This window comes from Pangasianodon hypophthalmus, chromosome 9, assembly GCF_027358585.1.
Source record: "Pangasianodon hypophthalmus isolate fPanHyp1 chromosome 9, fPanHyp1.pri, whole genome shotgun sequence".
In the NCBI taxonomy this organism is placed as follows: domain Eukaryota; kingdom Metazoa; phylum Chordata; class Actinopteri; order Siluriformes; family Pangasiidae; genus Pangasianodon; species Pangasianodon hypophthalmus.
This window is the reverse complement of record NC_069718.1, coordinates 4,101,313-4,114,550: the sequence shown is the minus strand read 5'-3', so window position 1 is coordinate 4,114,550 and position 13,238 is coordinate 4,101,313. Positions and strand designations below refer to the sequence as shown.

The following is a 13,238-nucleotide window of genomic DNA, read 5'->3' as shown; positions in this document are numbered from 1 at the left end:
AAGTGTCATCACTTTTGCTTACTCACTATAGCTGAACACAGTTACACTATTGTTCACTCCATAACACAGCCAGCTCGCAAGGGCTAAATAGCAGCTTAGAAGAGTAGCTAGCAAGTCAGGTGTATTAGCTAGCTAAATTTTACCCACAGAATGACTTCTGGATTACAAACACAACCTGTAAATCACTCCTTGTTCAACAGTTTGGTCCATCATGTTCAACAACAACAAACGAAAATCATCTCGGTTACGGGATTGTCCACATTTGGAAGGACGTTACACTGATTTTCTGAGCCCTCCGTTTAGATTAATAAACACCTGTGTGTAGTTCAAGAGAAGTGTCCTGGAGGACTGGTAGAGGAGACGGATGCAGATTTAGTTTATAATAACTGAAAACACACTAAACAGGTTGTGTGTTTGTGTGTGGAAATCAGAAATGTGGCCCAGAAGACTCTGTATTTTCCTTTAATTGTTCTCAGAGTGACATAACAGTCTAAAGTGAACATACTTTATCTCCAATTAGAGATACATGAGTTTATTAAAAGCACTTAATAACACAAAAATGTGAAAACGTCCCTGAATGAATCCAGGGCCCTGAACCCAGTGTCCAGTCAGGGTGTGTGTGTGTGTGTGTGTGTGTGCTCCGCCCGGTTTCATGCATCATGCCTCATCACCTGACCCGGCCTGCTGAACCACATTTCTGTCCTTCATACATCACCTTTAATGAAAACACAGTGTGTGTGTGTGTGTGTGTGTGTGTGTGTGTGTGTGTGTGTGTGTGTGCGCAGGCCTCTTCCTCTGCCCATCAGTATAAATATCCCCGGACGTCAAACGGCTGTCCATTGTGAGGAACGCCGCTGAGGACACATCTCACAGGACACACAAGGACACATCGTCTACAGTGCATTGAGTGAGTGAGTGAGTGTGTGTGTGTGTGTTACGCTCCAAGTGCCAGAATGAAGTGTGTGCTGTTGGGAATCATCGCAGTGTTCGGACTCTTCGCTCTTGGTGAGTCCACGCACATATTTATATTTTTACATATTACAAATAAAATTTTACTTTAAAAATAAATAATCAAAGGGAAGTTTATTGATAACGATGAAGAAGTAACATAATAAAAATAATAAAAAGTAATAATATGTCAAAGCTAGAAATAGTATACACAAATAAAAAATGTTCTTGTTTTTATTTTACTTTTTTTTTTATTTATTTTAGCTTTCATTTGTTATATCTTATTTGCTGCCAAGATTAGTTTCATGAATGTATAAAAGCAGAATAAAATGGAACATTTTGTGACAATTTTTAAATAAAGATAACAGTTAATAATAAAAGTGATGTTTTAAACCACATAAAAGGAACAATATTGATTTTTTTTTCTTAATTTGATGATTTAAAATGGATCCCTTTACCACAAACCAACATCAAAGGAACAAAAGTCTCTCTGTGTGTTTGTGTGTGTGTGTGTGTGTGTGTTTGGGGGTGGGGGGGGGGGGGGTGTGTTTGTGTGTTTGTCTGTCTGTCTGTCTCTGTGTGTGAGTGTTTGTGTGTTTGTGTGTGGGGGGTGTGTTTGTGTGTGTTTGTGTGTGTTTGTGTGTGGGGGGTGTGTTTGTGTGTGTTTGTGTGTGTGTGTGTGTGTGTGTGTGTGTGTTTGGGGGTGGGGGGTGTGGTGTGTATGTTTGTGTGTGTGTGTGTCTGTCTGTCTGTCTTTGTGTTTGAGTGTTTGTGTGTGTGTGCGTGTGTATGTGTGTGTGTGAACTGAGCGAGTTTCAACAATGCAGCTATTATACTACATTATACATACACATAAGCTATAAAGATGGTAGATGGTATCTTAATAATGAACAAAAGAAAAATAAAAGAATGAGTATATAGGAAATAATAATAATAATAATAATAATAATAATAATATACTAAATTAAATAATATCATTTAACAGCTTAATAGGAAGAGCATACTTAAGAAGAATATTTTAAATAATCTCTCTCTCTCTCTCTCTCTCTCTCTCTCTCTCTAGCGGAGTCTCTGACCTGTAATAAGTGTTCAGTGAGTCTGATTGGAATCTGTCTGAACCCCTCGTCCATGACCTGCACCACCAACACGTCTGTGTGCACCACAGCAAGAGCCAGTGAGTCTCACTCACCGATTCATCACCATTCCCACTCCTTCTCTCCCACATTTCCTCTGAAACACTTCCTCTGTTTCACTCGAGTTCTTACAGACCGGTTAGAAATGTACTGTTGGATGGAAATCTGGCGTAGTTAAACACTTATATGAGTCACGGCACACGTGTGAAATCTAACTGCATGGCCTGAACAATCAGGCGAATCTCAGAACACACAGGCTGATGCTGTAAACTTTCCTACTGTGAAATTGCACTCGAAGTCGAATTTACAACCAGGAACCTTATGGATGATACGTGAATTTACATTTAGATTGTTTTTAATATATCAATATTTCAATACATCAAGCTAAATATATGAGGATTTAGCAAACCACTGAGTTTTAAATCTTTACATGCAAAAGAAGGTTGAAAAGTTAAAACCTTATTGTTGTCTCACTTGTTTTTAATTTTGGTCGTATTTCACTTCTTTCACTAGCATGGTAGTGCTAACGCTAGCATTTAGGAAATAGTTTTAGTAAAAGTTGTAATTGTTGTATTTTTTGGAAGAGAGCCATGCTGTCTCTAAGCTTTCGTCTTCTCGTTTCTCCTCCTCAGGTTTCTCAGGCATCGCTGGCTTCCTGGGCTTTAACTATCAGGGCTGTGTAGAGTCGTATCTGTGTAACACGACCATCTCCAACTCCATCCTGGGTGCGAATTACTCCATCTCTCAGTCCTGCTGTAGCACAGACAACTGCAACCCCGTCCAGCTGAACGGCGCCTCCTACGTCCAGCTTTCCCTCACTGCGGTCCTGAGCTCCGCCCTGCTCGCCTGCGTCTGGGGCCAGTCCGTCTACTGACCACTGAAATCCGACTCATTTATAACATCATTACTCTTACTGAGATAACAGAGCCGTTGCAAACAAATGGTGTTTTAATTGATATTTTGAGTATTTTGTAATATTTAATGCAACTGTACCACTGTATTAAACTGTTGTTAAGATAATAAATCAACTTACACTGTCGACAGAATAATGGGTTTCTAATCTATAGGCAACAAAAAATGGGAGAATTTTTTGAAATGGAAAAATAGGAACAAAAGGAAACGTTCTACTGACTTAAAGTTTACATGCATATTTTTTACAGGTCTTGCTGAAGGGAAAATACTGTGATGAAGTGAACGGATATGTTTCGAAATTCACTTCTGAAGTATGAAAGCTGTGTTTTGAACGCAACTGTACTAGTTTATTCTTTATAATGAAACTACGTTATAAGCTATATTACCTCATTGCTACTGTACTATTTTTAAGTTTCCAATAAACCGTGTATGAAGAACTAAGCTCATGTCTTGGGTACTTTTTGAAAATGAAACACAGCCAACAGTCATTGTTTCTGCCATTGGCAATCTCAACCATTCTATAATAGATCAGTTTTACTGGGATGTAGAAGATTTTCATATCCACTTTCATATATACTGTCTTGGCTGGCTCACCAGTTATTAGATGTTAGTATAAAATCTACATCTTTTAAGTAAATAAACTAAAAAACACTCTTTTGGTGCAACTTGTTAATCAGCGCCACATCCCTGGACGCTAATGACAAGTTAGCTTCAGTCTCGTCAGAGTGATATCCACAATGGGAAGCTCATTTTCTCCCAATTTCCCCTACAATTTGTAGTTGAGGGTGTGGTCTGGACTCACAAAACGCAACTTCAGATGCTAACAGCGTGATATTTCTTCACTTTAGTGTGACGTAGGAAACTCTTGTGTCCACAATGGAAAGATGAAACTTGTCTTTTAACCTCCTGGCTGGCTCGCCAACTATTAAATGTTGCTATAAAATCTACATATTTAAATATATACAGTGGCAAAGAGGTGCAGCATGTAGCTGCTGCCTCCCAACTCCAGGGTCTTGGTTTAATCTTGAGCTCGGGTTACTGTGTATATGGAGTTTTGTATGTTCTCAATGTGTTCACGTGGATTTCCTCTGGGTTCTCTCCAGTTTCCTCACACTGTCTAAAAACATACTAGTTCACCAATTATTGGATGATGGTATAAACCCCAAGGCTGAAAGACCAAGCCTGAAGCTCTGTCTTCTTTCTAGTAAGCTTAATATAAATTCCTATCTTTCTCTCCATTTCTACCTAAGAGTGTGTATAGGGACAGTCTGCTCGCTTACAGACAGCATTCTCTCCACTTTTTTCATCTCCACAATCACTCTTGGTGTCTTTTAGTTTCGGGGCGTGGTCTGCACTCACAAAATCACTGTCGCAACCTCAGATGTTAACAGCGTTTAGCATTTTTTCATTTGAGAATGCTGGAGAAAAATCTTATCCACAATGGAAAGATGAATATTGGTCTTAACGTCCAGGCTGGGAGGAAGGTGAGGTTCTTGGACATGAACGTTTACATGTGAGTGGTTCCGTTTTTTCCTCCATGTAACAAAGTCAAAGCAACACAAAAACATTGATATCTTCTAGCCCTGCTGTTCTGCTGCTTAGCACCGTTTTCTTCCTCTGATGCAGGTTGTCTGTTTAGATTTTATAGCATTTTATAACTGTCACATTTGGATTAAAATCTTGGCGATGACGATACTGATGGAAATAAAACCCAGGTAGTTATTTAAATAAGTCACTAATAAAAAAATCAGCAGTCTTCAGTTGTCTTCTCACCTTCATCTGGTCCAAAACCCAGCTGCTCTGCTCGAGACCAGCACCACCAAGAGGAACACAGCTCTCCTGTCTTGGCCTCCATCCACTGGCTGCCAGTCAACTACAGAACCGAGTTCAAGGTTTTGTGATTTCTTTATAAATCTCTGCATGGCTTGGATCTGAGTTAAATCTCCAATCTCCTTTGTCTTCAAGCTATCTCCAGAGCTTTGAGATCATCTAATCAGCTACTTTTAACCTTTCCTCCGACTCAGAAGAAGTTCAGAAGTGACGGGTCTTTTCAATCACAGATCCAAGATTGTAGAACTTTTTCATGAAGGCATTCCTTTTAAATCTTCCTTCTAAATCTAATTTAAAAACATATTTATTTTCCCAAGCATTTAAAGATCTGTAGTATCAGCTCTTCTGGTTTTGTCCTGTATTTTTATCCATGGTTTTGTCTTTTAATATTTTACTTCTTTTTTTTTTTTTTTGATTTACTGCTGTAGTTTTATTATTTCTTATCCTTTTATTTATTTTTTAAATCTTATTTCCTTCGTGTTTCATTTCATCGTTTAGATTTAGCTGAGATGATGTGCAGCACTTTGGCCTACACTTGTCTTTTAAATGTGTTATATAAATAAAGATGACTTCACCCTGTATATTTTTTTGGTTGTTCTGCTTTTTATTAAAAGTTTAAATGATTATCTTTCATCATAAATAATAAGGATGTTAATGGGGGAGGGGGGAATTCAGCTGGAAACTGTCAGGGTAAGACCTGAAAGTTTAGCATTACTTGTCAGATAATCACTCTCTTTGTGGAAAAGACTCGAAAAGAAAGCTGGTTAAACTGCATTACTTCTCATTTTTTTAAAAAAAAAAGACAAAACTGTGGTTTGTCTGATCCATCAGCTACCAGATATGGCCTGTTGTTTTACTGCTGAATGTCAAGAGCACAATAGTTTTGTCACATATTTCCTCCTCGGGCCGAGTGCTGCAGACAGAAGCTCTCAGCACGCAGAGAAGAAGAAGAAGAAGAAGAAGAAGAAGAAGAAGAACCACTCACAGCACAACGGCACATTCTCCCATGTTGTCATGTGTTTGTTACGTTGCCACATGTGTTTGGTTTTGATTCACGTCTTGTCATTGATTGTATCCCTGGTGTGTCCTGATTACTCTCACCTGTTTTCAGTTTCCCCCTTTAATAGTTTCTGTATTTAAACCCTCGTGTTTCGTTGTTCGGGGTGAAGTATCGTTCAGTGTTTACCTTCCTGACCTTTGCGAGCCGTTCTGTTCCGTGTTGTGATACTCCAGTCCTTGATCTAATTCTGTTTCCTGGTTTGTGTATTTGGATATTCCCTGACCTTGCTGTTCACGGATCACCTGACCTCTGCCTGTGTAATGTTCATGATTTCGATTCACGTGTTGGATTTGTTTGCTTGCTCTTCTAATAAAACTGCAACTGCATCCGTGTCAGAATCTCCCACATGAAGTTTAACCCATGAGCAGGATTCTTCAGCTGCCATGCAGAATTTTTTTATATAAAAAGCTTGGTTTTAAATACGTCCATATGTGCTATGTGCTACTTGCAATTCAATTTTATTTGTATAGCGCTTTTAACAATGGACGTTGTCACAAAGCAGCTTTACAGAAATATATAAATTCAGGATGTAAATTTTAAATGTATAAATTTATCCCTAATGAGCGAGCCAGAGGCGACGGTGGTGAGGAAATGAAATGATATGAGGAAGAAACCTTGAGAGGAACCAGACTCGGAAGGAAACCCAACCTCAGCTGGGTGACGCCGGATAGTGCGAGACGTAAGGTTGTGTCTGGGTGAAGAGTCGTTCCTTCTGATCAGATATGAGATGTTGTTTTGACGTTGCAGCTATTAAATCTTTTGTAATTTCCAGCTCCATAAGGTGTACCTGAGATTAATTCAGATGAAATTCTGAGCCAATGAAGAAGTACAGTAGATTAATGAACACTTACAGAATATAGCACTTTGTTCTCAAATGCTGTTTGGTTTTATAAATTTTCTCATTAATCTCAATAAATGATATAAACTCAACATGTTTTTAAGCTTTAATAAAGCTGTCGTTTGGTCATATCTGCTTTTCAATCGCTTCTGTTTTGGTGAATGTATTCTCTATGAGCTAAGATGTTCATGATTGTTTTTAAACTATATACTTTACCTTACAAGTAACATTATAGTCATACTTAAATATGTTAATACATACATGTTTCTGTGTAATCACACACACACACACACACACAGGATGTCACATTTCCTTTTCGATCAGTTGTGATATTTAATCCTGTTTCGGGTTTTTTTTCCTCTGTTTTATTTTAATTCCAGCTACAAAATGTAAAACTTTCATGCGATCACATCATTGTGTTGCTTGTTCACTTTATGTCTTGAGGAGATGAATCATAGCCTTCCATTATTTTTCTCTTGGTTTACCTCTTTTTACTTTTTTTGTAAAGAAATATATCGATAAGATGTCACTATTGACACACTGAATCTTTATTATCTCTCATTAAGGGTTAAACTACAAGATGTTGAGTAAGATGAGAATGTCTGTTATTGTCAATCATTTACGTTTTTTCCCTTATTTTTTTCAATTTAATATACCTTTTTTTGTTTTGTCCTTTTTTAATTTTGATTCCCAGAAAAATTACTAAGCAATTTTGCAAAAGGTACAAAAGATATTTTTCTAAAGAAAATGCATCCATGTGCCAAAATTCAGCTATGAACTATTTTTTTAAAAATTTTAATATTGATGTTTTTTTATTCTGATAAATTATCATAAATTTACTAATTTTTCAATATGCTAGATGTTTAACGTAGGCACAACGTGCACACATTTTGCCTCAACAACAAAAATTGCAGCATGGTTATTACATTTTCCCAATTAGTAAATGACCCTGATGAGACACGAATTGCGCACGTCTCGTACATGTCTTACAAATTATCATAAGCTGTAGGCTTACCTTCAGCACCGGTTACACTGGAAGGTTCACATTATTAAGTATGTTGCCTGTAGCAGATTAATATGTGTAATACTTCATAATAATGTTATCTGACGTGAGCTACAGTATTAGCTTTCTGTTGCACCAAACCATTTGTAATGTGCCAAAATGGCTAAACACCATAAGACCAGTGAATATCAAGGCATTTGTACACTTTTATTCAGGTAGAACATCCTCAGCTAAAGGTTTCTTTCTCATATGATGCCTCAAATCTACTCTCTTCTGTCTGTATGTGAATAAAACATGAAACATTAATTGGATACGGCTGCCTGTGTTGCATATTCATCCCAGATGATTATTGGCTGCAGGATAGAGACTGTAAAGATAGGCCTATCTGTTTTTTTTTAATATTACACCAAAACTTTGAGAAATAACAAAGGACACCATGGGAGAATAAAGTACTTCTCAGTAATGATGTGTATGTGCTTAACTCATTTTTGACCTCATGTGGCTCGGTAGTCCTCAAGTAAACATGAAAACAAGTAAACAAGCTGGGTTATCCAGATGCCGAGGTATCGTGTGTGTGTGTGTGTGTGTGTGTGTGTGTGGGTGTGTGTGTGGGTGTGTGTGGATGGAGTTTAGTCATCCTGTCCCATTTTCTGTTGAAGCTTACATCCTCTCATGCCTAGAAGTAAGATCCGCAAAAAGGTTAGTCCAGTTTTTAGCTAGTTTAGAGTTTATATATGAGCTCTCTCATATGTTAGGTCACTCGTGTATTATCAAGCCACTTGCTATCAAATTAAGCAGAAACCAAAGAAGAGAAAAAGCCTTCAACTTTTGATCACTATAACCAGCAGATGAACTGATTAGACAGGGTCGAGATCACAGCAAGGTCAAATGTCTGAAAATGTTTTTCTTCAATCGCTTCCTTCCTGTTTGTCATAGAAAGTTGTTACTTACATGTTCATGTTCAGGAACACAATGCCCTACCTAACACAATTACTGGTTAGGTAGGATTTCTGCTGTCAATCTGTCTGCAAGTCCATCAGTAGAGAAGTCTTGTTAGTGTAATATCTCAAAAATAAGGATTTGTATGGACTTATCCTTGCTACCACCAGATGAACAGATAACATTTTGCCATTGATCCAAACTGTGTATTTGGGCACATTTTACATTTTATTTTAGAGAGTTTAATATGGACGCACAGCCTTGTAATAACACAAATGACTCACTAATAATGTGAGCTCATTTGTTTAACATTTCTGTGATATGTTAGCTCCGAGTACTGACAGGAAACGGGGCGGGCGCGGCAGGACTAAACAAAAGCTAGTTGAAAGGTGGAAACGTGGACGTGTAATTTGTCTCTGTTTCTTTTCTCATACATAAGACCATTTTTACTTCACATCGCAAGAGACTTTTGTACCTGACTGTGTGTGTTTTTATACACAGTGTAAGAGTGTGGTTTTCTACTCAGCATGGAGCATGACTCACCATCTCGACTCAGTCTTTTACACAGACGTGTGGTTTGGCCTGGTACATCAGAACATGCAATTATGGAGAGAAAAAGAAGGGAAAAATATGTTACCATGGAAGGAGAGGATTAAGAGCAATGAGAGTTGCTCAGACTGAGTCACGTGTGTATCTTGAGGCTATTTATCAGGCTATTTATTTAGTGTGATGGGGAATAAAACATTAAGTCAGCTAATCTCAGGCAATGGGAACTCAACGGTAACTCAGATGGCTTTCTAATAAAACCCAAACCACATGACTGAATGCTGTTCAGCCACCTTTATATCTGTACATGGGTAAAAAAACACAAGGTACAAATATTACTACTAATAATAATATCATTAGAAGGTGACAAAAGAAATGAGAAATGAGAATGAGAAAAGTGAAAATGGAAAAAGCAAAAAAAAATCATGAGAGAAAGAGAGAGAGAGAGAGAGAGAGAAGGAAAAAGAGAAGCCACACTGGCACGCAACCTGGAAAACACACACCAAGAACAGTGTGTCTCTGTACTAGACTTTTCCACCACGCCCTGTGAGGAACCACACTCGGGCTACTCGGCATAAATACAGGGTAAACACAGAGCGTAAACACACAGAGTAAACACTCGGCATAAACACTCGGCATAAACACTGAACATAAACACAGAGTAAACGCTTGGCATAAATACAGAGTAAACACCGAGTGTAAACACACAGAGTAAACGCTTGGCATAAATACAGAGTAAACACCGAGTGTAAACACACAGAGTAAACACTGGGCATAAATATTCAACATAAACACAGAGTAAAAACTCAGCATAAACACTCGGCATAAACACTGAACATAAACACAAAGTAAACACTCAGCATAAACACTGAGTAAACACTCGGCATAAACACTGAGTAAACACTCGGCATAAACACTGAGTAAACACTCGGCATAAACACTGAGTAAACACTCGGCATAAACACTGAACATAAACACAAAGTAAACACTCGGCATAAACACTGAGTAAACACTCGGCATAAACACTGAACATAAACACAAAGTAAACACTCGGCATAAACACTGAGTAAACACTCGGTATAAACACTGAGTAAACACTCGGTATAAACACTGAGCAAACACTCGGCATAAACACTGAACATAAACACAAAGTAAACACTCGGCATAAACACTGAGTAAACACTCGGCATAAACACTGAACATAAACACAAAGTAAACACTCGGCATAAACACTGAGTAAACACTCGGCATAAACACTGAGTAAACACTCGGCATAAACACTGAACATAAACACAAAGTAAACACTCGGCATAAACACTGAACATAAACACAAAGTAAACACTCGGCATAAACACAGAGTAAACACTCAACATAAACACAAAGTAAACACTCGGCATAAACACTGAGTAAACACTTGGCATAAACACCAAACATAAATATGGAGTAAACAATCAGCATAAACACTCGACATAAACACAGAGTAAACACTCCGCATAAACACTGAACATAAACACAGAGTAAACACTCAGCATAAACACACAGAGTACACGCTGTGTAAAACACCTGGAATAAAACACTCTGCATAAATACTCGGCATTAACACTCTGTGTTTTTCATACTGAGGCTGTAATTAACAGCACAGCAGTGTATTAATACGAGTCAATGGCGCCGTCTAGTGTCTGTTATGGTGTAGTACATTATAGACCTTAAAGCTGAACTGAGTGGTCTGAATACACCCTATTCACTATATAGTCCACATAACACCATCATCAGTCCACTGTGGGTGTGTCCCAAACCACATCCTATTCACTATATAGTCCACATAACACCATCATCAGTCCACTGTGGGCGTGTCCCAAACCACATCCTATTCACTATATAGTCCACATAACACCATCATCAGTCCACTGTGGGCGTGTCCCAAACCGCATCCTATTCACTATATAGTCCACATAACACCATCATCAGCCCACTGTGGGCGTGTCCCAAACCGCGTCCTATTCACTATACACTCACCATCCACTTTATTAGAGACACCTGTACACCTGCACATTCATGCAGTTATCTAATCAGCCAATCACGTGGCAGCAGCACAATGCAAAATATCCTGCAGATACAGATCAAGAGCTTCAGTGAATGTTCACATCAAACATCAGAATGAAGAAACAGTGTGATCTCTGTGACTTTGACTGTGACATGGTTGTTGGTACCAGATGGGCTGGTTTGAGTATTTCAGAACCTGCTGATCTCCTGGGATTTTCACACACAACAGTCTCTAGAGTTTACACAGAATGGTGCGAAAAACAAAAAACACATTGTGAGCGGAGAGTCTGCAGGCTGAACCACGTTGGTGATGAGAGAGATCAGAGGAGAATGATCAGACTGGTCTGAGCTGACGGGAAGTCTATAGTAACTCATATAATCACTCTTTACAACCGTGGTGCGCAGAAAAGCATCACAGAGCGCACAACACATCAAACCTGGAGGTGGATGAGCTATAAAAGCAGAAGATCACATCAGGTTCCTCTTCTGTCAGCCAGGAACAGGAATCTGAGGCTATCATGGTCACATGATCCAACAGTTTCTGAAAAACTCAAACCAGTCGATCTGGAACCAACAACCAGGCCACAGTTAATGTCACAGAAATCACACATTTTCCCCATTCTGATGTTTGAAGTGAACATTAACTGAAGCTCTTGACCTGTATCTGCATGATATTATGTATTGTGCTGCTGCCACATGATTGGCTGATTGGGTAACTGCATAAATGAGCAGGTGTACAGGTATTCCTATTAAAGTGGATGGTGAGTGTATAGTCTAAGTAACTAATTATCACCAGTCCACTGTGGGCGTGTCCCAAACCACACACAAGTGTAATCTGTTGTAATGTTTATCAGGTTAAATATAGATTCTCCACAAGGGGGCGCCATTAACACTAAATTACCTGCGTCTCAAAGCAAAGAATAATTAGTAAAAACACTACATAAAAACATTTAAATGATTTAGGATCGTGTTTGTGGACTAATAATCATGTCTGTAAATCAGAGCTACATTCTCACTGATATTATCAAGTCCAGGACAATTGTTAGTGCAGAGACGCAAAACTAGCATTTAGATACACACTGGTGAAAAGTTTGCTCTGTGATCACGTGTCATGTCCTTTTTTTTTCTTAACAAAATCAACACATTTTATTGCTTTAACTTTGCTTTGGCTCTTATTAGCAGTAAGGATCTTATATGCATTAGCAGTGCACACACACTATGTATATTTTTTTCCCACAAGGGGCGCCATTAACAGTAAATTACTTGCGTCTCAAAGCAAAGAGTAATTAGTAAAAACACGACATAAAATATTTAAATAATTTAGTGTAATGTATAAAATCATGCAGGTACGGGATGGGCCAGCAGCTCAGTTTCAGGTTTCAGAGGGTGGCAGGATTGTTGGTGCCAGAGGGGCTGGTTTGAGTATTTCTGTAACTGTTGATCTCCTGGGATTTTCACACACAACAGTCTCTAGAGTTTACACAGAATGGTGCAATAAAGAAAAAACTGAACAACAGCTGAAGACCACATCGGGTTCCACTTCTGTCAGCCAAGAACAGAAAGCTGAGGCTGCAGTGGGCGCAGGCTCACCAACACTGGACAGAAGAAGACTGGAAATATGTAGCCTGATCTGATGAATCTCGATTTCTGCTGAGGAACACAGATGGTAGGGTCAGAAATTTGGCACCAACAGCATGAATCCATGGACCCAACCTGCCTCGTGTCAACAGTCCAGGCTGGTGGAGGTGGTGTGATGGTGTGGGGAATGTTTTCTTGACACACTTTGGGCTGTTAATAATCATACTAATAATAAAGATATTAACTGTTAAAAATAGTTTGAGGTCATTTTAAAATTCCCTAGGGTTTGAAATAAAAGCATGCTTATTTCAATTAAAATAGCATTAAATTGATCAAAAATACAGTCTAGATATTGTTAATGTTGTAAAGGACTATTATAGCTGGAAATTGATGAGTTCTAATGGAATA

The 13,238-nt window shown here is 38.5% G+C and overlaps 1 protein-coding gene across 1 annotated transcript; it reads left to right on the top strand.

Moving 5' to 3' along the window:
- Window positions 1-823: 823 nt before the first annotated feature.
- lye (lymphocyte antigen-6, epidermis) lies at window positions 824-3,434 on the top strand. The gene is made up of 3 exons (XM_034307538.2): window positions 824-1,005; window positions 2,012-2,122; window positions 2,714-3,434. The coding sequence occupies exons 1-3, from the start codon at window positions 954-956 to the stop codon at window positions 2,953-2,955; spliced, it is 405 nt and encodes a 134-aa protein (XP_034163429.1). The 5' UTR covers window positions 824-953; the 3' UTR covers window positions 2,956-3,434.
- Window positions 3,435-13,238: the final 9,804 nt, after the last annotated feature.